At 47.9% G+C, this 24,741-nt stretch overlaps 1 protein-coding gene across 2 annotated transcripts in view; it reads right to left on the bottom strand.

The window, feature by feature from the left end:
- Positions 1-24,741, bottom strand: part of LOC144698158 (uncharacterized) — a 51,097-nt gene that overhangs the window by 3,132 nt on the left and 23,224 nt on the right. The window contains exons 5-6 of one of the 2 annotated variants that reach the window (XM_078570101.1): positions 20,569-20,667; positions 19,834-20,232 (exon numbers count right to left, since the gene is read on the bottom strand). In XM_078570101.1, coding sequence (XP_078426227.1) covers positions 19,834-20,232; positions 20,569-20,667 — 498 coding nt within the window. Of the gene's footprint in view, positions 1-1,567; positions 1,749-19,833; positions 20,233-20,568; positions 20,668-24,741 lie in introns of those variants that run through there. The other variant, XM_078570102.1, reaches the window with a different exon arrangement.

The following is a 24,741-nucleotide window of genomic DNA, read 5'->3' as shown; positions in this document are numbered from 1 at the left end:
GTAGGGATCATTCCCTCCGGGACACCCTGGTCCACTCCTCCATCACCCCCTACTCCTCAACCCCCACCTACGACACCTCCCCATGCATACGCAAAAGATGCAACACCTGCCCCTTCACTTCCTCTCTCCTCACTGTCCAAGGGCCCAAACACTTCTTTCAAGTGAAGCAGCATTTCACTTGCATTTCCCCCAACTTAGTCTACTGCATTCGTTGCTCCCAATGCGGTTTCCTCTACATTGGAGAGACCAAACGCAGACTGGGCGACCGCTTTGCGGAACACCTTCGGTCTGTCCGCAAGCATTACCCAGACCTCCCTGTCGCTTGCCATTTTAACACTCCACCCTGCTCTCTTGCTTACATGTCTGTCCTTGGCTGGCTGCATTGTTCCAGTGAAGCTCAACGCAAACTGGAGGAACAGCACCTCATCTTCTGAATAGGCACTTTACAGCCTTCCAGACTGAATATTGAATTCAACAACTTTAGATCTTGAACTCCCTCCTCCATCCCCACCCCCTTTCTGTTTCTTCCCCATCCCTTTTGTTTCTTCCAATAATTTATATAGCTTTCTCTATTCCCACCTATTTCCATTATTTTTAAATCTATACTGTTTATGCCCTTTTAGTCTTATTTCACCCCACTCCCACTAGAGCTGTACCTTGCGTGTCCTGCCATCCATTCTTAATTAGCACATTCTTTTAGATATCACCACCTTTGTTCCTTTTTCTGTGACATCTTTTGATTATCTGCTCCTATCACTGCTTACTTGTCCCTACAACCACCCCGCCCCCTACTTCTCTCCCACCACCCCCCTACCTTAAACCAGCTTATATTTCACCCCTCTCCTATTTTTACTTAGTTCTGTTGAAGGGTCATGAGGACTCAAAACGTCAACTGTGTTCTTCTCCGCTGATGCTGCCAGACCTGCTGAGTTTTTCCAGGTAATTCTGTTTTTGTTTTGTTTTTATCAAAATGTTAATTGTTTCCCTCTGCACAGATGCTGCCAGACCTGCTGAGTATTTCCCACCATTTTCTGTTTTTATATCAGATTTCTAGCATCCGCAGTATTTTGCTTTTATTATACTCTTTCGAGTTATCAACAGTCACAGATTGCAACTCTTGGAGTACAATCACAGTTCTTGGTTTTCCAGGAGTGGGATATGAACCCACAACCCTCTGATTCAAAGGCGAGGGTGCTATGAACTGAGCCACAGCTCAGCAGCAGTTTTATTAGGCAGTAAAGAGCAGGTTAACAAGCTCATTGTCTCAGCCCACATTCACGGCGTTGGAGAGGTGTCAGCTGTGGCTCAGTTCATAGCACCCTCGCCTTTGAATCAGAGGGTTGTGGGTTCATGTCCCACTCCTGGAAACCAAGAACTGTGATTGTACTCGAAAGAGTTGCAATCTGTGACTATTGATAACTCAAAAGAGTTTCACGGCGTTGGCAGCAAACGCAGCCTTTCTCTCCGAGTCACCGGGACCCTCAGGCCCCGCCCACTCTCTGTTGCGTCATCAAGATGGCCGCGTAAGCCCTCCGCCGCCCGCTGGACCAATATGGCGGCCGCTAACCTGGTGCTGGACCGGGAAAAATGTCCTGGAACTGCGATTACGGGACCTGCAGCGTCTTATTCCTGGATTTCGGCCTGCAGTGAGCGTTTATGAAGCCTCCGCTTCCTCCTCACCCCGACTCCTGGTTCCAATCCTCAGTCCGCCCCATCGACACTCACCCGCTGAGAAACGCCTCTCCCTCACTCGCTCAGCTCTGATCAAATTGATAATGCGCATGCTCCAGCTAGAGTACAGCACTGCGCCTGCGCACCGCTCTCCTGTAATATGAATAGGGCACTTTCACATCCGCAGGGAATGTTGGGTAACAGCAGCGCCATTTGAATTTTAAAGCGGGAATAGAACGTAATTGGAACCCAATTGCGATAAATTAATTTTTAAAATCACACATATATCCTACTGAATAGGTGCTGTGCCATTCTTTATTTTTTTAAGTGATTTGAACCTTTGCTTACTGAGCTTTTGAAGATTTTCCGACTGGTTCCCCTCTGTCTCTCCTCCCTGAAGGTGCTGACTCCAGCTCGGTTAAGTCACACCGTCACTGGTTCTTTTCTTTCTCTTCTATCCCCTGATACCGAATATCCACTGTTTTATAGAATGATGCAGCATAGATTGAACCCATTCAGTCCATTATGCCTATGCTAGCTTTTTGAAAGATCTCTCCAATAAATTCCACAGCCCTGCTGGCACTGTCAGGACAATGTATATCTGCTGTAGTAATGCAAGAGGTGAATGGATAAGGCTTTCCAGTTGCACACTTCTCAGACACACTCACCCCTGTGGAAAGATCGATTGACCAGTATATGAAGCAGATATTAAGGGCTCACTGATATAAAAACAGAAAGTGCAGGAAAACTCAACATGTCTGGCAGCACCTGGGGAGAGAGAAACAGAGTCCAGGTGACGAATGGATCTAGCCATTTGTGGGGCCAGCACCAGGAACAAGTGACCATGAAAGCTGTAGGGTTATAAAACCCAACCATTTCATTCATGCCCATCAGGGAAGGGAACCTTCCACCCAGTCTGGGCCTACTCAAGACTCTGGCCTCTATGGAAGCAGATAGAGAGGTAAAAGGTTTGGGGCCCTTGGAGGGGGGATGATACTGAAGGAGAGGGATCTTATACATTGTCATGTCGACAAGAACTTAGACAGAACCTTCTAAAACTGACTTCGACCCATTTGAAAGACAATAACAGAAGGTGCATGCAAAAATCTCCAAGTTCCCTCCAAGTCACACACATCATCCTGACTTGGGCATATATTACCGTTCCTTCATCATTGTTGGGTGAAAATCCTGCAACCCCTTACCACACAGCATTGTTAAAGCGGCCTTTTCGGCCTTTTGGCTAAGATCAAGTGTTGCAGGGGCGACACCATGGTCCTGCCAAGGCAAGGTCGGGATGGAAGGGCGATAACCAATCGCAATCCAAATCCATACCGTGGGCTACCTATCACCGTCCGAGTCACGGTGAACCACAGCGAAGGAGGATCACCTATGGATCGGGGCTTCTTCACCAGGAGGATCCTGTTGAAGGCGTGCGGCTTCCAAGCTACGGAGATCTTCACCCTGCACGACTCCCGCAAAGGTGGTTATTTCGACGTGACGTTCAAGCGAGTGGCAGACTGCGTCCGGCTCCTGAGGGTGTTCGAGGAGAAGAGAGACCTGCCGGAGATGAAGATCCTGACGGCGGAGCCGCACTTTTCTCTGCCGTTGCAACGGGAACGTGAGGTGATGGTGCATGTGTACAACCCCTTCGTCCCTGTCGCCGACGTGGTCACCTTCCTCACCAGGTACTTCGATAAGGTGGGGAGCGGCACCGAGATTCGAGACGACCTGGGGATCTGGACAGGCAAACGCCTGTTTAAGGTCACGCTAAAGACCGATGGTAAGGGAGCCATTTTCCACCCTCCCTCCAGTTTCGCCATCGGGGGAAACCGTGGCTACCTGGTCTACGCTGGGCAACCCAAGCATTGTCGCTCATGCGGCAAGGCTGGTCATGTGGCGGCCAACTGCAGCGCCTCCCTCTGCAAGATCTGCAAACAGGAAGGGCACCAGACAAAAGACTGCAAACAGGCCAAGTGCTGCAACCTGTGTGGCGAGGCAAGTCACCTCTACAGGACCTGCCCCAAACGCTCCCGTACTTACGCACAGGCAGCCAAAGCCGACCAGGGGGAAGCAGAAGAAATGTTCCGTGTCACTCCAACCACCAAGGCCCCCAGGGAGCTCAACGGGACAAAGGAGGACACAGAGAGAGACAAGGTGGAGAAAGAGATTGAGGCAACAGAGAGCCAATCAACAGCACTACCCCCTGAACCTCCCAGTCCTCAGGACAGCGAATCAATGGAGGAGGAGGCAGCAGTGGAAAAGCAGCAGGGGGAGTGGCGGACGGTGAAGAAGAAGAAAAGTAAGAGGGAGCGAAGAAGAAGCAAAGGCGTTTCCCAGAGAAGCGGCAAGAGGCGTCTCCCATCCGACACGGACGACAAGGGCAGCAGCTCTTCGGATGATGAAGTGCCAGAGCGGCACCGACAGAAGAGGCGGCAAAGCTCCAGGGCGTTGGAGGACGAGACACCCGAGCTCCAGAAAATTGGAGACAACAAGGAGACCAGCGCACCCCAACTTTGCCTGCAACCTGAGGAGGCCAGTGCACCACAGCCCCTGGAATCTGGGAGCAGTGAGGCAATCATCGCACCCCAGCTCCAGGAAGCCGGGAACAGCAACACCCCAGAGGGGGTGAGTTTTGGAGAAGCTTCTCCAGCAAAGGTCATCTCAAAACCCGCTCTCTACGTGAACCTCCAGATGCCACCGGAGCAGAACACGGCCAAGGAGATCTACCTCAGCCCATCCAAAGTGAAGGAATTTGAGCTCACTACGAGTATGAAGGAGCAGACTAAAGGTCTGGGACTCTCAGAGACAGTGGGTTTGGTAGGAGAATAAATGCTTTAAAATGGGTTTAAAGATTGTATCCATAAATGTGCGTAGCATTAAATCTACTACGCGATGTGTTGCGACCTTGGACTACCTAGCCAAGGTCAAAGCTGACCTGTTGTTTCTGCAGGAGTGTGCGATACCGCACCTCAGCTCCTACAGGCAATGGTCACGATGGTGGTCCCACGGGCCATCGATCTGGTCGGGCGGAAACGACTCTCGTTCCTCCGGCCTGGGTATTCTGCTGCGGGGAGGCAACTTCACCGTCTCCGAGGTCAAGGAGGTGGTGGGTGGGCGCCTCCTCGTAGCAGACGTAATGTACAAGAACGCTCCACTCCGGTTAATTAACGTGTACGGCCCGGCACAAGGGGCTGAGCGGCTGGAGGTTTTTCAGCAGCTCCCACTGCTGCTGGCGACCTCCAGGCCGGTCATTCTGGGCGGGGACTTCAACTGCATCATCGATGCGGCTGGACGATCCGGCAGGGCCGGAAGCAGATTGGACGCTACGTCCAGATCCCTGATGGAAACAGTTAAGGATGCCAAGCTGCACGACGTCTTCAGCAACCCTGCAGACGGAGCGCAGCGTAGATATACCTGGTCGCGGCCAGACGGGTCCATTCGTTCCAGGATAGACTTCCTGTTTGTGTCCCGTGCATTCACAGTCAGATCCACCGAGGTCAAGCCGGTGTTCTTCTCTGACCACTGCCTCCTACTGGCGGACTGCCACTTGGAGAAGGACCTGAGGGTGGGCAGGGGGGCATGGAAGCTAAATGTGCAACTGCTGACCCCAGAGAACATTGAGGAGCTCAAGAGGGATTACAAAGGTTGGAGAACCGTGAAACCCCTCTTTGAGTCCCTGACACACTGGTGGGAAGCGATCAAGGGAAGCATCAAGAGGTTTTTCATCCGCAAAGGCACCCAGAAAGCTAGAAAGGAACAGAGGGAAATGTCCCGACTCCAGAAAAAGATGCAGAATCTGCTCCGGCTGCAGTCGATGGGGGTCGATGTCAAGGAGGAGCTCCAAGAGGTGAAGGGCCAGCAAGCCTCGCACTTTGCCTCGGAGGCCTCCAAGATCATCTTCCGTTCCAGGGTCCGCTCCGTGGAGCAGGATGAGACGTGCTCACGTTTCTTCTTCCAAAAGGTACACAGAGAGCGCTCTGTGATCAGCAGCCTGAAGGAAGAAGACGGCTCAGTAAAGTCATCACGGTCCGACATTCTGAGGATCAGCAAATCCTTTTATGCCGGACTGTATGACGGGAAGCCCACGGACAGCACGGCCTCCCAGTCCTTCCTGTCCTCTATCACGGAGGTCTTAGACCACAGTACGCGGGAGAGCCTAGACAAACCGCTAACTCCTGATGAACTGACTAAGGCCCTTGAGTCCTTCGAGAAGAGTAAAACCCCCGGAAGTGACGGCTTGCCGGCGGAGTTGTATTCGGCTCTGTGGGACTTGATCGGCCCAGACCTGCTAGGAGTGTACGAGAGTATGCTCCTGGCCGGTAGTATGTCAGAATCCATGAGGAAAGGCATCATCACCCTCATCTACAAGCACAAGGGGGAAAGGGAGGAAATTAGAAATTGGCGACCCATTTCACTGTTGAATATGGACTATAAGATTCTGTCCAAGGTCATCGCCAATCGGGTCAAATCCGCTCTGGAATTGGTGATTCACCCTGACCAGACCTGCTCTGTGCCAGGCAGGAAGATCTCTGACAGCCTGGCGCTGCTCAGGGATACGATTGCCTATGTACAGGACAGGGGTGTGGATACCTGCCTCATCAGCTTGGATCAGGAGAAGGCCTTTGACAGAATATCGCACACCTACATGGGGGATGTGCTCTCCAAAATGGGCTTTGGGGAGGGAATTCGAAATTGGATCCAACTGCTCTACACTAACATCAGTAGCGCAGTCTCAATCAATGGGTGGGAAACAGATAGCTTTCCGATTAAATCTGGAGTCAGGCAGGGCTGCCCTCTCTCGCCTGTCCTTTTCGTGTGCTGCATAGAACCCTTTGCCGAGTCCATCAGGAAGGATCCGGGCATAAGAGGAGTGACGATCCCAGGCAGTGGAGGCACTCAGGTAAAAGCCTCCCTGTACATGGACGACGTCGCCGTCTTCTGCTCGGATCCGCTGTCGGTGCGCAGACTGATGCACATCTGCGACCAGTTCGAACTGGCCTCGGGAGCCAAGGTAAATCGTGGGAAGAGCGAGGCCATGTTCTTTGGGAACTGGGCTGACCGATCCTTTGTCCCCTTCACTGTCAGGGCTGACGGCCTGAAGGTGCTGGGGATATGGTTCGGAGGGACCGGGGCATGCGTTAGAAACTGGAAGGAGCGAGTGGCTATGGTGAAAAGGAAACTGGGCATGTGGGAGCGACGCTCCCTCTCCATTGCGGGTAAGAACCTGGTCATCAGGTGTGAGGTACTCTCGCTGTTGCTGTACGTGGCGCAGGTCTGGCCCATTCCAGACTCCTGCGCGACGGCGATCACTCGTGCCATCTTCCGCTTTATCTGGAGGTCGAAAATGGATCGTGTCCGCAGGGACGCGATGTACAAGCCTCTAGATAAAGGGGGAAAAAACGTGCCCAACATCGCCCTCATACTGATGGCCACCTTTGTGTGCGGCTGCATCAAGCGGTGCGTAGACCCTCAGTACGCAAACACCAAGTGTCACTACGTGCTGAGGTTCTACCTGTCCCCGGTGTTGCGAAGGATGGGTCTGGCCACGCTGCCGCGGAACGCTCCAAGTAGTTGGACCGTGCCGTACCACCTGTCCCTGGTGGAAAAATTTATGCAGAAAAACACCTTTGACCACAAGTCCATCAGGCAGTGGTCAGCACGTAACGTCCTAGAGGCCCTGAGGGATAAGGAGAGGGTGGACCCTGTGGGATGGTTCCCCGAGCAGACTGTCAAAGTCATTTGGCAGAATGCCTCATCGCCAGAACTTTCCAACAAGCACCAAGACGTAGCTTGGCTGGTGGTGAGAAAGGCCCTCCCCGTCAGATCCTTCCTACACGCCAGGAGGCTCACCCCCTCTGCACGTTGCCCTCGAGGTGGCTGCGGTGGGGAAGAGACCGTTGTTCACCTCCTTGTGGATTGTGCCTTTGCAAAGAAAGTCTGGAGAGGGATGCAGTGGTTGCTGTCGAGGTTCATCCCGAGCAGTTCTGTGACACAGGACTCTGTGCTCTACGGGCTGTTCCCAGGGACACACACCGAGACAAACATCAACTGCAGCTGGAGGATCATCAACTCGGTGAAAGAGGCGCTTTGGTCTGCCCGAAACTTGTTGGTCTTCCAGCACAAAGAGTTGTCCCCGACCGATTGTTGCGGACTGGCACAATCCAAAGTCCAGGACTACGTGCTGAGGGACGCACTAAAGCTTGGGGCAGCTGCCGCAAAGGCGCAATGGGGAAGGGTCGCTGTCTAAGACCTTTCTACCACAGCGCACCGAGAGACTGGGAACTGTTTAGAGCCCCTCGGGCTGTACAGATCAAAATGAAAGGCTGTAAATGATTGTAATATTGTTTGTACTGATGCACCTGGTGATACATTTTGTAAAAGTTTAACCTGGATTGTACCCTTGTAATGTTGTTTTTGAGATGGTTTTGAATGTGATTGAAGATATTTTATGAATAAAGTATATTTTTACAAAAAAAAAAAAAAAAATTGCCCTGGAGAAGATGGTGGTGATCTACCTTCTTGAACTGCTACATTTATGTGGCATAGGTACACCCACAGTGGAGCTAGGAAGGCAGTTCCAGGGTTTTGATACACCAATAGTGAAGGAACAGTGATTTAGTTCCCAAGTCAAGATGGTGTGTGGCTTGTGGGGAGGCGGGGGGGGGGGTGTGGGGGCGGGGGTAGGGGGAGCTTGTAGATGCTGGTGTTCGCATGTGTCTGTTCGCCTTGTTCTTCTAGGTGGTAGAGGTTGTGTATTTGAAAAGTGTTGTAGAACAAAATTAATGAATTGCTTCAGCGCATCTCGTAGGTGGTATGCACTGTTGCCACTCTGTGTCGGTGGTGGAGGGAGTGGATGTTAAAGGTGGTGAGTGGCTCAAGCGGACAGCTTGTCCAGGATGGTGCTGAGCTTCTAGAGTGTAATTGGAGCCACACTCATCCACTATGTTTGCTGGCCTTGCTCGCAAAAGCCCACGCCACAAAAATTAATTTAAGAGAAGGAAATGTAAATGAATTAAAAGCCTATACTGAAATTATTGTTCTGAAAACAATATTTGTTTACATTGTAGGGGCTGTGTCTGTTTAGCAACCTCACTTGGTAGTCCCACACATTGAGAATTGTTGGGCTGCACTGGGCTGAAAACTGCTCAGAAGCTCCTCCTCCATCTCCACTCCTGTTCAAACTGATGCAACACTAAAGGTCTACTCAGGAGGCCAGGGGTAGACAAGGGCATCCAACTCCAATACTGAGGCAAATACTGATAATATTAAGTAGGTTATGCAAAATCTGTGCATCGAGAAGCAAGAAAGAATTTCATGCCGTTGACCTTTTTGTCAGGATGCAGTGAAAAACTTACAGACAGCTGCTGATTAATGGCGACATTAGTCCCACAATCCCCTGCGTCCCAGAAACCTCTCTATTCAACTCGCTCCTTTCCCCCAGGCGCTGAGAGTGCGCATGCTCCCCAGGACCAGCCGCGGGGCATTCTGGGCGGTCTCTTTGTTGTGAGTCGGACTCGGTGGAAATGGAGAAGAAACCGGGAAGCGGCGGCGAGGATGGGGGAGGCGCTGCAGCATCGCTTTAATGGGCAGCCCCGACACCCGACCCCCCAGCCCGGGGAGATCACCGCACGGCCGCCGGGCCCGGCCGCTCTCATTCGGCCTCTGAGAGCCGCACTCGCTGTTCCTGAGGCTGCGCTCGGCCCCCGCTCAGTTTCTCCATTGAATCCTGTTTCTCTCCTTGTTTCTCCCAACTCAGATTCACCGCCTCATTTTCTTTTCTTCCTCTGAGCCCCTGAACTCCATCTGACAGGGTCATGTTGGAGAGCGGGCATTGACTGTCCTGGGAAACAACAGCAAGAGGAGCTCAGAGGCCGGAGGAGCAAAGGAGCAGCGAGTTCAGTCACCAATCGGGGGGGATTGAGGACTGGACCCTGAGTCAGTCAGTCAGGGGAGTCAGAGTGAACCCCTGAGGAATCATTCATCTCTGAAAAATTGCATGAGTATCTCTTTTATCAACAACACTATTTCATATTTGTCAGTATTTTTATTTATTCTTTGTTATCTTAATCCCAGGACATCGCTGCTGGAGTTCCTCAGGGCAGTATCCTAGGCCTAACCACCTTCAGCTGCTTTATCAATAACCTTTCTTCCATCATAAGTCAGACTTGGGAATATATCGCTGTTCCTTCACCGTTGCTGGGTCAAAATCCTGGTACTTTCTTTCGAACTGCACCTACACCACGTGGACTACAGGCAGTTCAAGGAAGTGGCTCACCACCGCCTTCTCAAGGCAATTCCAGATGGGCAACAAATACTGGCCTTGTAAGTGACACCAACATCGCATGAACAGATTAGAAAAAGGAAAGAAACTAGGATTGTGTTGTTCTGGATTTCTATCCTGTACTGACTTTTGTGAATCCCTTTTGTAGGATATTTGAACAGGAAGATTTGCTGACAGGAAACTCAAACCAAACATCACGTCAAAGTCTGACCGATTCACTCAATACATCAGGAGCTGGATATCACTGAATGTGTAATATGGACGGAGAAATGTTTTAATCAGTTGCACAGCCTGAAAAAGCTTCACACCTTTCACAGTGGGAATAAACTGTGTGGACGAGGTTTGATCTGATCATCCAACATGGACAGCCACAAGGACACCGGCACCACGGAGAAACCATGGAAATGCGGGGACTGTGGGAAGGGATTTGGTTCCCCATCAATGCTGGAAATTCATCAACGCAGCCACACTGGGGAGAGGCCGTTCACCTGCTCCATGTGTGGGAAGGGATTCACTCATTCATCCAACCTTCTGAGACACCAGCGCGTTCACACTGAACAGAGTTCAGTCATCTGCTCCATGTGTGGGAAGGCAATCGGTCATTCATCAAACTTTCAGAGGCACCAGCAAACTCACAGTGGAGAGAGGCCATTCAAATGCTCCGTGTGTGGGAAGGGGTTCACTCAGTCATCCTACCTGCTGACACACCAGCGCATTCATACGAGGGAGAGTCCGTTCATCTGTTCTTTGTGTGGGGAGGGATTTAATCGATTATTTAGTCGGCCATCCAAACTACTGACACACCAGGGAATTCACACTGGGGAGAGGCCATTCACCTGCTCCATGTGTGGGAAGGGATTCACTAATTCATCTGACCTGCTAACACACCAGCGAGTTCACACTGGTGAGAGGCCATTCACATGTTCCGTGTGTGGAAAGGGATTCACTCGATCATCCCACCTTCTGACACACCAACTTGTTCATACTGATCAGAGACCCTTTGAATGTTCATACTGTGAGAAGGCCTTTAAAAGTAAAAAGGATCTGCTGACACACCAACGAGTTCACACTGAGGAGAGGCCATTCACCTGCTCCGTGTGTGGGAAGGGATTCACTCAGTCAGGCTCCTGGCTGACACACCAACGAGTTCACAAGTGACTGTAGGGGTTGGATTCTGCATTTTTTGCTGCTGTTAATCATGTTCAGGATTGAATTCTTTCATTCTGACAGTTGGGGTTGTTTCTGCAGATTTTACTGGACCATATAATTGGGCTGCTGTTTATTATTCTGTATAGATGTCGAATAGCATGTCAAGCTTTGGTTTGAACACATTGTTGTAGATTTTTATCCTTCCCACTTGAGTGTTTAACATCACCTGGTTGGAGCTCAGAAAGGACAATCTGGGGGAGGATCGCACGGCAGGAACAGAACTTCAGCCTGGACACAGTCCTTCAGGGTCATGCTGAGAGGGACAAATGGCACTTTGGCCTTACTCATTTCTCTTCACTGACAGCAAAACCCACATGTGGATTAATCCTGAGGTGTGCAAGAAATGTGTCACAGCCACTTCTGTGCAGTACATACAGCCTAAAGATGACCAAGGTCAGGTTGTGTGGAGTCCAAGGCCACATAGAAAAATGGATGGAAAAATACAAACTCCCTATAAATCTAACCCTCTGATTTCTGGTTTGTCACCATGGTGGTTCAAAGCTCCTAGGTGCAGAGCAGAAGGCTCCTTTACAACTGTGGCTATTCAACCTGAGTCAGGCAGACTGGAAATGTGCTGTTAAATCAGAGATCTGGGTAAAACTGTGCTCTATCCTTGACTGAAACTTAAACACCAGGATTAAGTTTCCAGTTTAAAAGTGACTGTGATTATTCTGTGAAGTTTTAAAGATATTTTAGTGACAGTCCTGAATCTACCACTTTAAGCCAACGTCAACAACAACTTGTATTGATATAGCACTTTTAACATAATAAAATGCAGTTCAATTATATCGTTTAAAGCCTGTATTAAAATAACACATGCAAAAGTTCGCAAGATCGTGTTAACTGCTGGGACAATTATACAACAGACATTTGATCTCCAGGTAATGAAGAACCTGCAGCATGTTTCCAGGAACTCCCTGTTTTATTCATGTGTGCATTTTAGATCCAAGGATTTTGTTGCAGTCTTGCTCAGTATTAACTGCATCAGGTCCTTGTGTCCTTGTTCAGGCGGCAACAGAATTAAAGATTTAATGAACTATGCTACAAAGTTTTGTTGATTGGGAATTCTTATCAGTGATTTACTGTAACTCTGTCCCAAATTTTAAAATTGGAGTTTCAATTTCTGGGTCCAAATCATTTATGTAAATTGTGAATAACAGTGGTCCTAGCATTGCTCCATGTGGAACACCACTTCTCACCTTTTACCAGTCTTGAGTAGCTATTCTTAACCTCTTCTGTCTGTTTTCTGTTTTGTAACCTGCTTGCTATCCATAACAGTGTGTACAATCTACAAGGTTACCAAGTAATTCACCAAGGCTCCTTTGACAGCACCTTCCAAACCCACAACCACTACCATCTAGAAGGACAAAGGCAGCAAATAGGTGGAAACACAACCCCCTGGGAGTTCCCCTCCAAGTCACTCACCATCCTGACTTGGAAATATATCATCGTTCCTTCACTTTTAATTCAACATCGGGGACTTCACACAGGAGAGAGACCATTCACCTGCTCCAAGTGTGAGAAGAGATTCAGGCATCACAAAACACTTACGTGTGCACACTGGAGAGGCTGTTCACCTGCCCTGAGTGTGGGAAGAGATTCAGGTGTTCACCCCGCCTCACTGAACAACTACATGTGCACCCAGGGGAGAGGCCATTCACCAACTCTGAGTGTGGAAAGGGATTCACTTGTCATCCCAACTTGCTGAACACAAGCGTGTTCACACTGGAGAGAAACCTTTTGTCTGCTCCATGTGTGGGAAGGGATTCACTACGTCATCCCAGCATCTGACACACCAGCAGGTTCACACTGAGGAGAGACCATTCACCTGCTCCACGTGTGGGAAGAGACTCAGTCGTTCATCCACCTTGCAGAGACACCATCAAGTTCACACTGGGGAGAGGCCATTCCTCTGCTCCAAGCGTGGGAAGGGATTCACTCAGTTATCCCACCTGCTGAGACACCAGTGAGTCCACAAGGTGTTTGATTCTGCTGATATTGCTGCTGATAATCACATCCAGGACTGAACCATGTTCATTCTGACAGAATTCTGGCTTTCTGAATTGGGGTTTGGTGTCCAATGAATCACCTTTGTGTGTGCCAACTCCTTGATTTCTCCAGGATAAAAGGAGACTCATTGGCTTCTTGTTACTGACTGCTCCATTTTTGGATCTTTTTGGGATAGAAAGCTGACAAATCCCTGGATCTCACTGCCTACATTCCAGGATTCGGAAAGAGGTGGCTGCACCGATATTGGATGCACCACTTGTGATTTTCCAAAATTCCCTAGATTCTGGAATGGTACTAATGGATTGGAAGGTGGAAAATGTAATCCCAATATTCAAGAAAAGCAGGAGAGAGGAAACAGGGAACTACAGGCCATTTAGCTGGACATCAGTCATCAGGAAAGTACTGGAATCTATTTTTAAGCAGTGGTAACAGAGCACTTAGAAAAGGACAATATGATTAGACGAAAGTCAACATGGTTTGATGAAAGGGGAACCGTGTTTGACAAAGCTGTTAGAATTTATTGAGGATGTAACTCGCAGATTTGATAATGGGGAACAAGGGAATATGTAATGATTGAATTTTGAAAAGTCATTTGATAAGGTGCCACACAAAAGGTTGTTGCACAAGGTCAGGGCTCATGGGGTTGGGGTAAAATATTAGCACGGGTGGGGGAGTGGTTAAAGGATAGAAAACAGAGATTAGGAATAATCATGTCATGTTGAGGTCAGCGGGCTGTTATTCTGGAACAGCGCAAGCAGCAGGACTGGGGTTTCAGATACTTACAGTCTATATTCAGGAATAACTTCATGGAACTGAATCCAATGTGTTCAAGTTTGTTGATCATACCAAGTTAGGTGGGTAAGTAAGCTGTGAGGAGGACACAAGGAGTCTGCAAAGGAACATGGACAGGTTGGATGAGTAGGCAAGAAGGTGGCAGATTGAGTATAATATGGGAAAATGTGAGGCTATTCACTTGGGTAAGAAGCAGAGAGAAACTGAATCTTTCTTGAATAGTGAGAAACTAAATGTTGTTGTTCAGAGGGATTTGGGTTTCCTTGTACAAGAAGCAAAGGAAATGAACATACAAGTGCAGCAAGCAATTAGAAAATAAATGATATGGTGGTGATGATTCCAAGAGGATTGGAATACAAGAGTAAGGAAGTCTTGCTACAATTGTCCAGGGCTCTGGTGAGACCACATCTGGACTGCTGTTTACAGTTTTGACCTCCTTACCTAATGAAGGATTTACTTGCTTTAGAGGGATTGTAACAAATGTTCAGTAGATTGAGTCCTGGGATGATGGGGTTGCGCTATGATCAGAGGTTGAATAGACTGGGACAATACTCTCTGTGCAGGTTAATGGAAGATTCTGAGAATGTTCACGAGATTGATTCCTGGGATGATGGGGTTGCGCTATGATGAGAGATTGAGTAGACTGGGCCTATACTCTCTATAGTTTAATGGAAGGCTCTGAGAATGTTCACTAGATTGATTCCTGGGATGATGGAATGTGCTATGATGAGAGATTGAGTAGACTGGGCCTATACTCTCTGTAGTTTAATGGAAGATTCTGAGAGGCTGTCAGGGTTGTGGGTTCACGTCCCACTCCCAGAAACCAAGAACTGTGATTGTACTCGAAAGAGTTGCAATCTGTGACTGTTGATAACTCGAAAGAGTTTCCAAAATTCTACAGCTAGGAGGCATCATCTCTGGCCTTTCAGACTGAGATGAGAATAACTTACTTCACTAAGAGGGTTGTCAATCCTTGGAATTCTCTACTCCAGAGGATTGTGGATGCTCACTTATTCACTGTGTTACAGGCTGAAATTGACTGGTTTTTGGACTCTAAGAAAATTAGGGGTTATGAGGATTGAGTGGGAAAGTGGAGTTGAAATTGAGGATCAGCCATGATCTGATTAAATGTTGGAGCAGGTTTTAGAGTCTGTATGATTTATTCCAGCTCTTGTTTCTTACGTTCTCCTATCTAACTCTGGATTATTTCAGTTCTCAGACCTTTGGTTCCTCTCATGGACAAGTCCCAGCTCCCATACCTTCCAGAGGTTCTCCATCGTGCTGGGCTCAACAGCACGGAGACCACCCTCCAGGAAATTCCACTTAGATGGCCAAGCCATGTCCCCCACATGGATGATGACAGAATCCCCAAGCAGATCGTCAATGGGGAACTGTCTCAGGGTAAACAACATCAAGGTGGTCAGTACAAACGGTACAAGAACACCTTAAAAAAGATCCTTACAAACTTCTGCATTGCAGACCACCTCTCTGGGGAAAACATTGCAGCCAACCGGCCCATGTGGAGGCAAACACTGAAATTTGGTTCAGCATGTTTCAAAGGCCATCTACTCCAGACTCGCAACATCCAATATGCCCAGAGGAAGACCAGTGGTGGAGCAGCTGCAGAAGTTCCCCCGGTACCAACAACAACAACATGAACTGCCAGTTCTGTGGGCGTCCATGTCAATCCCACGTCAGACACTTCAGTCATGAGAGGAGCCACAGAAAATGATGGAATCATTTACAGCTTGGACATACTCGAACAACAAGGAGTCTACCCCAACATGATCCCTGTTCTCCAGATTGGGGGACTATACTCTGTCTGTATGATTGCAGTGTTGTTAATAAAGTCAGGAAAAGATAATCTGTTGATGTGAGCTTGATTATCTGGTGTCTGAAACCACAAGATTCAACATTTAGAGTCAACAAGATGAACAAGGAAACACATGGCCCAATACTCCAGCTCAATATTCCCAAGACAAAGTCTGTTACCTAACACCTGGAGTGGGCAGAACAGAGAAAGATCCCAACTGTAAGAAACCCTCGAATCATTTGTAAATGTCTTTCAAATGCTGACAGGTTCCATTCGTCAGCTTCCATTACATTGAAGTCAATGGGAGGTGAGAGAGCGGTTATTCTAGAACTATAAAGAACAGTAGTTAGATCACAGCTAGAGTACTGAGCACAGTTCTGGTCAGGGAGCCAGATAAAGTGGGTAGGAAGGACCTATTTCATTAACAGAGAGGTCAATGACCAGGTGGCAGATTTTTAAAGTCATTGGTGAAATGATTAGCAGGGAGTTGAGGAATGTTGTCACTCAGAGGGTGGTGAGGGTCTAGAACTCACTGTCTGAAAGGATGGTCGAGGCAGAAATAGTCGCATTTAAAAAGTACTCCAAAATGCACTGGAGGTGCTGTAACCTACAGAGCTATGGATCAGGAGCTTGAAAGTGGGATTAGACTGGAGAGCTCATTTTCAGGTGGCACAGACATGATGGGCTGAATGGCCTCCTCTGTGCTGTAAATTTCTGTGATGACAAGTGGTCCTTGTGTTTTTATCCGAGACAGGCCTCAGGCCAGTCATTTGCTCCAAGTGTTGATGTGATGGTTCGAGCTAAGAGGTGTGTTCTGGAATCTGTGGTCAGAGGTTGTAATTATTGAGACAGACCCTAATTGAAAAGGGAAACTGAGAAAGGAACTGACCCTCCCACTTTCAAAGGAAACTAAGACTGAACCTGGTTAAAATCATATAAAAGGTCACAGAGGGCCCTCAGAGCTCAGTGGTGGATGATGGGTTCAGTACTGCAGTCCAGGCAGGCTGAAGAAGATAGAGACTCGATACAGGAGCTGCAGCTGTTTCTGTTACTTGGTGGATCTACACCATCCAGACCGTCGTGAGCAGAGTTGAGGTGGTTCCGCAGATGTGTGTCATTTTTGGTGAAGACCATGCCCGTGGAACTCAGGTTGGTTGTGCGCTGCTGTTGGCTCGAGATCAGGCTACATCCTAGAAGAAGAGGAGCTGAAATTCCTTGTGAGGAAGACAGTGTTCTGAGTTGTGACTGAGACTGATGACATATAAGCGAGATACACTGCCAAGTCAAATCATAAGACCTATCATAATTGTATCTGTCATTTAATGTGTAATTTATCATTTATAATTGACCATGATTTGCCTTTTAATTCATGTTGAACTAATGTTGACTTTGGGTTTTAGAGTATAGGTGATTAACTAAGAAAGTGTTCAGTGTTTGCTTTGCTTGACTCCCGTACAGTAAAAATTCTTCTGTTTAAATTATGGAATCTTGTGTCTTCGTTCTTTCCATAAATAACTGAGATTTCAGATTTCTTCTATTTTAAATAACAAGTTACTGGTCTCTCCCGAGATTACGGCAGGTGCCAGGTATCAGGAGCAGTAAATAAAATCTAAATGTCAGTTAGCAGTGATATGATTTATCTGTATCCAGTTCTATTTGAATACCTTTTGCTGAATGGGGCCCTCACCCAGTGCTCAGAATTGAACACAATATTTGAGCTAATCAGGGATTTATAAAGATTCAGGATAACTTCCTTGTTTTTGTATTCCATGCCTCCATTAATAAACTGAGAATCCCATTAGCATTTTTAAAAACAGTTTGATCAACTTGCCTTATCACAATGAAAGAAGTGTGTACTTTCATCCCCAAGTATTTTGCTGCTACACACTCTGTTTAAAATTGTACCATTTAGTTTATAGCCTCTCCTCATTCTTCCTTCCAAAATGCATCACTGACTGTGAATCACTTTAGGATGTTCTGAGGGTGTGAAAGGTGTTAAATTAACAGAAGAATTTTCTTTCTCTTTTACAGCTGATTTAAAGTTGTAGATTTTTCTCCAAAGATTAAATTCAGATCAACTAACTATTTTATTGCATAAACAACTTCAGGGGGTTAGTGAATTAAGAGGAAAGATCCCAGACAGCGGTTCTTCAAGGTACACTGCAGACCCAACAGCTCAATCAGCTCCACTCTCAGCTCAGGAGATCTCAACAACCCCACATACTGTCCACAGGGGAGTTCTCCTGGTGCAGTGGGACCAACATTCATGCTTTAACTGACACCAAAAAAGACTGGATTAATCGGTCATCGTCTGATTGCTGTTTGTGGAATCTTACCATGTGCAAACTGGCTATTGTAAAACAGTAAGAAATTGTATTTATATAACATGTTTAATGTAATAAAACATCCCAAGGTGCTTCGGGGGAGTTATCATAAAGAAAAAATTAACACTGAGTCACATTGGTCTTTATTTGAACAGATGTCCAAAAGCTGATTGGAGAGGCAGATTTTAACAAGCAACTTTAATCAGGAGAGAGAGCTAGAGAGGTTTAAGGAGAGAATTTCAGAGTTTCATGCATGGGCACATGCACCATTGGGGGAGTAATTAAAATCAGGGATGTTCAAGAGGCCAGAATGAGAAGGGTGCAGATATCTCACAGGATGTGTGAAACTGGAGATTACAGAGATAGGGAGGGACAGGGCAATGGAGGAATTTGAAAACAAGGATGTAAATTTTAAAGTCAAGGCATTGCTTGACCAGGAGCCAATGTAGGTCAGTGAGCACAGGGGTGATGGGTGAATGAGACATGGTCTAAGAAAGCACATGGGTTTTGGATAATCTCACGTTTTCGTGTTGCAGTGGGGTGAACGTGAGAGGCTGGTCAGAAATGTATTGGAATCGTCAAGTCTAAAGGTAACACGGACATGGATGAGGGTTTCAGCAGCAGATGAGCTGGGGTGGGGTGAAGACAGGAGATGTTATGGAGATTGAAATATCCGATATTAGTGATGGTGTGGATATGTGGTCGGGAGCTCATCTTGGGGTCAGATATGAGACTAAGATTGTGAAGAGTGTGGTTCAGTCTCAGACAGTTCCTAGGGAGAGGGATGGACTCGGTAGTTAGGGAACGGAATTTGTAGTGGTGACCGAAGACAATGGCTTTGGTCTTCCCAATTTTTAATTGGAGGAAATTTCTGCTCATCCAGTACGGGATGTCGGATAAGCAGTTTGATAATTTAGTAATAGTAGAGGAATGGAGAGGGATGGTGGTGAAGTAGAGCTGGGCGTTCTCAGTGTACATGTGAAAACTAACACGGTGCTTTTGGGTGATGTCGCCTAGTAGCAGCATGTAGATGAGAAATAGGAGGGGCCAAGGATAGATCCTTGGGGAACACCAACTTCAAGGACTTTGGTGAGGAAAGGGAGGTTGGAGATGGGGTGGTAATATTTGCAAAGACGGTGGTGTGAAAGGTTTTTTGGGGTGGATGATGAGGGTGAATTTAAAGGTGTGAGGGACAGTATCATAAGAGAGACAGAACCATTAACAATATCAGATAACGTAAGGAAGTTGAGTGATCAGTGCTTTAAGTGGGGAAAGAGTAAAGGGAGAAGAAGGCAGGTCTCATGGACAAGATGAGAAATGAGGGGGTATGATGGAAGGTAGGAGGGAAACCGGAGAAAGATGTGAGTTTAGACAAGGGGGAAGTTTAAAGACAGAATGACCGAGTGGGCTAATGAAAGGGAGGGAAGCAGCTGATCAGATTGTCTCAATCTTAGTGACAAAGAAGCTCCATGAGCGCCTCACACTTGTTGTTGGAGGTGAGGATGGAGGAGATGGGGGAGAGGGAGAGCCCTTCAAAAGGAACTAACTTGTTTCAGAGATACTAAAAAGACATTACACAGTGTGGTTATCACAAAGAAAACAAACTTGATCTTTGTCCAGGATATTAGCCTCTATAACTAGGGTGCAGCTTATTAACAGACCAAATGAACACAGTTCAGTCCGGGATTTGATTAACAGCAAAATCCAATCACTGTTGTGACTTGTGAGCTCACTGGTGTCTCAGCAGGTTGGATGATTGAGTGACTCCCTTTCCACAATCGGAGCAGGTGAACGGCCTCTCCCCAGTGTGAACTCGCTGGTGTCTCAGCAGGTTGGATGACTGAGTGAATTTCTTCCCACAATTGGAACAGGTGAATAGCCTCTCCCCACTGTGAACTCGCTGGTGTCTAAGCAGTGCAGATGACTGAGTGAAATGCTTCCCACACTCAGAGCAGGTGAATGGCCTCTCCCCAGTGTGAACTCGCTGGTGTCTCAGCAGGGTGTATGATTGAGTGAATTCCTCTCCACAGTCAGAGCAGGTGAACGGTCTCTCTCCAGTGTGAGTGCGCTGGTGTACAGCGAGATGAGATGATCGTCTGAACCCAGTCCCACAGTCAGAGCACCTGAACGGTCTCTCATCAGTGTGAACTTGTTGATGGTACATCAGTTCCTGAGAAGTTTTATAACACTTCCCGCAGTCCAGACATTTAAAAGATCTCTCGTCAGTGTGAACTCTTTGGTGTGTCATCAGGTTGGAGGAATTAATGAACCCCTTCCCACACACAGAGCAGGCGAACGGTCTCTCCCTAGTGTGAACTCGATGGTGTGTCCGCAGGGTGGATAAGTGAGTGAATCCCATCCCGCACATGGAGCAGATGAAAGGCCTCTCCCTGGTATGAACTCGCTGGTGTGTCAGCAGAGTGGATGACTGAGTGAATCCCATCCCACATACAGAGCAGGTGAACGGCCTCTCCCCAGTGTGAACTCGCTGGTGTGTCAGCAGAGTGGATGACTTAGTGAACCCCTTCCCACACTCAGAGCAGGTGAATGGCCTCTCTCCTGTGTGACTGCGCTGATGAGTTTCCAGTTCTGAGGGGTAATTGAATCCCTTCCCACAGTCCCCACATTTCCACGGTTTCTCCCTGTTGTGACTGCATTTATGTTTTGACAGGTTAGATGATCGGTTGAAGCCTTGTCCACACACAGAACACGTGTACGGTTTCTCCCAACTGTGAACGGTGCTTTTTCCTTCCATGTTCAAATTCTGATGATACTTATGATAAATTGGGCGACCCTGTCAAATCCTGATGTGATGTTTGGTTTCACTTTTCAACTGCAAATCCTCACTTTCTAATACCCTGTCAAATCGATCGAAAACAGGAAAAAAAGGGAGTTAGAGAGAACCCACAAAAACACAAAAACAGGTTGTGAAATTGAGCTGAATGAATCTGGCAATTTGTGAGGCCGGCACTAGGAAAAAGTGACCATGAAGACTGCTGGATTGTCATCAAAACCCAACTGGTCCATTAATGTCCTTGAGGGAAGGGAACCTGCCACCCGGTCTGGGCCTGCACAAGACTCTGTCCTCTATGGGAGGGCTGAAAGGGAGAGAGAAAGAAGTGGGAGAGGCAGGAGACAAAGGAGAGGAATTCTTTATATCGACAGCTTGACCAGAACTACAGAACATCCTAAACCTTCAACCCCCACCACCTAGAAGGACCAGGGTATCAGGTGTTTTTGAACTCCATCACCTCCACGTTCCCTTCCAAGTCACACACCATCCTGACTTGTCTGACATCCAGTACTGGATGAACAGAAATTACCTCCACTTAAATATTGGGATGACTGAAACCATTGTCTTCAGTCCCCACTACAAGCTCCACTCCCTAATCACTGACTCCATCCCTCTCCCTGGCAACTGTCTGAGACTGAATCAGACTGTTCACAACCATGGAGTCATCTTTAAAACCGAGTCGAGCTTTCAGCTACATACCTGTTACATCCCTGAGACCGCCTATTTCCACCTTGTAAACATCACCCGATTCCATCCTAGTCTCAGCTTATCTGCTGCTGAAACTCTCAACCATTCTTTTGTTATCTCGAGATTTAACTATCCTAACACACTCCTGGCCAGTGTCCTACAATCAACTTCTCTGCAATCTTGAGGTCATTCAAAACTCTGCTACCCGTGCGCTTATTCACACCAAGTCTTGTTCACCCATCACCTCTGTCTTTTTTAAAAATTATTTTACGGGGTGTGGGTGTCACTGGCTAGGGCAGCATTTATCACCCATCCCTAATTGCCCTTGAGAAGCTGGTGGGGATGTCCAATTCTCTTTGCAGTCCATGTGGCGTAGGTACATCCACAGTTCTGTTAGGGAGGGAGTTCCAGTGACAGTGAAGGAACGGCGATATATTTCCAAGTCAGGATGGTGAGTGACTTGGAGGGGAACTTCCAGGTGGTGGTGTTCCCATCTATCTGCTGCCCTTGTCCTTCCAGATGGTAGTGGCCGTGTGTTCGGAATGTGCTGTCAAAGAATCCTTCTGAGTTGCAGCCGTGCATTTTGTAGATGGTACACACTGCTGCTGCTGTGCATTGGTTATGGAGGGAGTGAATGTTTAAGTGACTGGAGTGCCAGTTAAGTGAGATGCTTTATCCAGGATGGTGTTGAGCTTTGAGTGTAGTTGGAGCTGCTCTCATCCAGGCAAGTGGATATTCCAATATTCCATCACATCCCTGACTTGTGCCTTGTAGATGGTGGACAGGTTTTGGGGAGTCAGGAGGTAAGTTATTCTCCACAGAATTCCCAGCCTCTGACCTGCCCTTGTCGCCCCAGTATTTCTATGGCTAGTCCAGTTCAGTTTCTGGTCAATGGTAACTCCCAGGATGTTGATAGTAGGGGATTGAACGATGGTAATGCCATTGAATGTCACAGGGAGATGGTCAGATTCACTGTTGTTAGTGACGGTCATTGCCTGACATTTGTGTGGCACGAATGTTCACCCTTCAATCCTGTGCTCACTGACCTACAAAGTCTCCAGGTTACGAAGTTCCAAAATTTTAAATTTCCCATCCTTGCTTTCAAATCCCTTCATGCTCACAGCCTGCCATAACTCTGTACCCATGGTGACTGTCCGCCATAACTCTGTACCCATGGTGACTGTCCGCCATAACTCTGTAACCATGGTATCGGCCTGCCATAACTCTGTAACCATGGTGACTGCCCAACCGGACTCTACAATCATGGTGACTGCCCGCCATAGCTCTGTAATCTCCTCCAACCTCACAAGCTTCCCAGATATCTGTGCTTCTCTAATTCTGACATCCTGAGCTCTCCTGATTTTAATTGTTCCATCTTTGGTGACCACATCTTCAGCTGCCAACAGCATAAGCTCTGGGATTTCCTCTCTAAACCCCTCCACATCTCGACCTCACTTTTCTACTTTAAGGTTATCCTTAAAACTTACCTCTGGTTTTTTTACGCCTTTGGTGATCTGCCCTCATATCTCCTTACATGACTCTGTGCCAAATGTTGCTTTATAAAACACCTGTGAAACACCCTGGAAAGGTCTATTACATGAAATGTGTTATATAAATACACATTGTTGTTGTTGTTGATTTGGACATATATTGCTGTTCCTTCATCATCGTTGTCACTCCTTACCCCACATCACTATGGGAGCACCTTCACCACATGGACTACAGCAGTTCAAGGAGGTCAAACATCATCTTCTCCACAGGTAACTGGGGATGGGTAATATCTGCTGCTGGTCTTGTTAATGAAAGGGCAGAGGAGTGGGACGAGCTGATTTGCTCCTGCAGAGAGACAGCACAGGCAGGATGGGCTGAATGGCCTCTGTCTGTATTGTAACCATTCAATGATTCAATGATAAAGAACCGACTCTGGAGACCAGGGACCAGCCTCTGGAACCAATGTCCAGCCTGATACAAACCGGCTCTTCATTGATCTGGGAGCTGCGGCCCCGCTCGGTGTAAACAGGGGAGGGGGACCGGTCAGTTTATTTCCGGGGTTTGCGGTTTACACAACATGTTTCCGGAGCCTCTCCGTCCACCCGCCGGATCCATCGCTCCCTCCGCCCCGCCATCTCCCCCCTTTACCCATTGTGGACCCGTCTCCCCATCGCCATTACCTGTACTGCGCATGCTTCAGTCACTGTCCGGCCCCGCCCTCTCAGTCAGTGCCTTCAGCCACTTCTTGACAGCATTTGGAGTGAATTCAATTGGCTGAAGACTGGCATCTGTGATTTTGGGGACCTCCGGAAGAGCCCGAGATGGATCATCCACTCGGCACCTCTGGCTGAAGATTGTAGCAAATGTTTCAGCCTCATCTTTTACACTGATGTGCTGAGCTCCTCCATCATTGAGGATGGGGATACTTGTGAAGCCTCCTACTCCAGTGAGTCGTTTAATTGTCCACCACCATTCATGACTGGATGTGGCAGGACTGCAGAGCTTGGATCTGGTCCATTGGTTGTGGGATTGCTTAGCCGTTTATCACTTGCTGCTTATGCTGTTTGGCACACAAGTAGTCCTGTGTTATAGCTTCAAAAGGTTGAAACTTTATCTTTATGCCTGATGTTGCTCCTGGCATGCCCCCCTGCACTCTTCATTGAACCAGTGTTGGTCCCCTGGCTTGATGGTAATGGTAGAGTGGGGGATTTGCCAGGCTATTCTTTATAGATTCTTTTTGAGTGCAATTCTGCTGCTGCTGCCCACAGCGCCTCATGGATACCCAGTCTTGAGTTGCTAGATCTGTTCAAAATCTATCCCATTTAGCACGGTGGCAGTGCCACTGTGGAGGGTATCATCAATTTGAAGGTGAGACTTTCTCTCCATGAGGACTGTGCGGTGGTCACTCCTACTGATATTGTCATGGACAGTTGCATCTGTGGTAGGCAGGTTGGTGAGGATGAGGTCAAATGTGTTCTTCCCTCTTCTTGGTTCCCTCATCACCTGCCGCAGACTCAGTGTAGCAGCTATGTCAGTTAGGTCTCGGTCAGCTCAGTCAGTAGTGGTACTACCGAGCCACTCTTAGTGATAGACTCTGAAGTCCCCCACCCAGGTTACATTCTGCGCCCTTGCCACCCTCAGTGCTTCCTCCAAGTGGTGCTCAACATGG

This window comes from Cetorhinus maximus, chromosome 23 (genome assembly GCF_964194155.1).
Source record: "Cetorhinus maximus chromosome 23, sCetMax3.hap1.1, whole genome shotgun sequence".
NCBI classification, from domain to species: Eukaryota; Metazoa; Chordata; class Chondrichthyes; order Lamniformes; family Cetorhinidae; genus Cetorhinus; species Cetorhinus maximus.
Note: the sequence above shows the minus strand (reverse complement) of the source record. Positions and strands in the feature narration are given on the sequence as shown.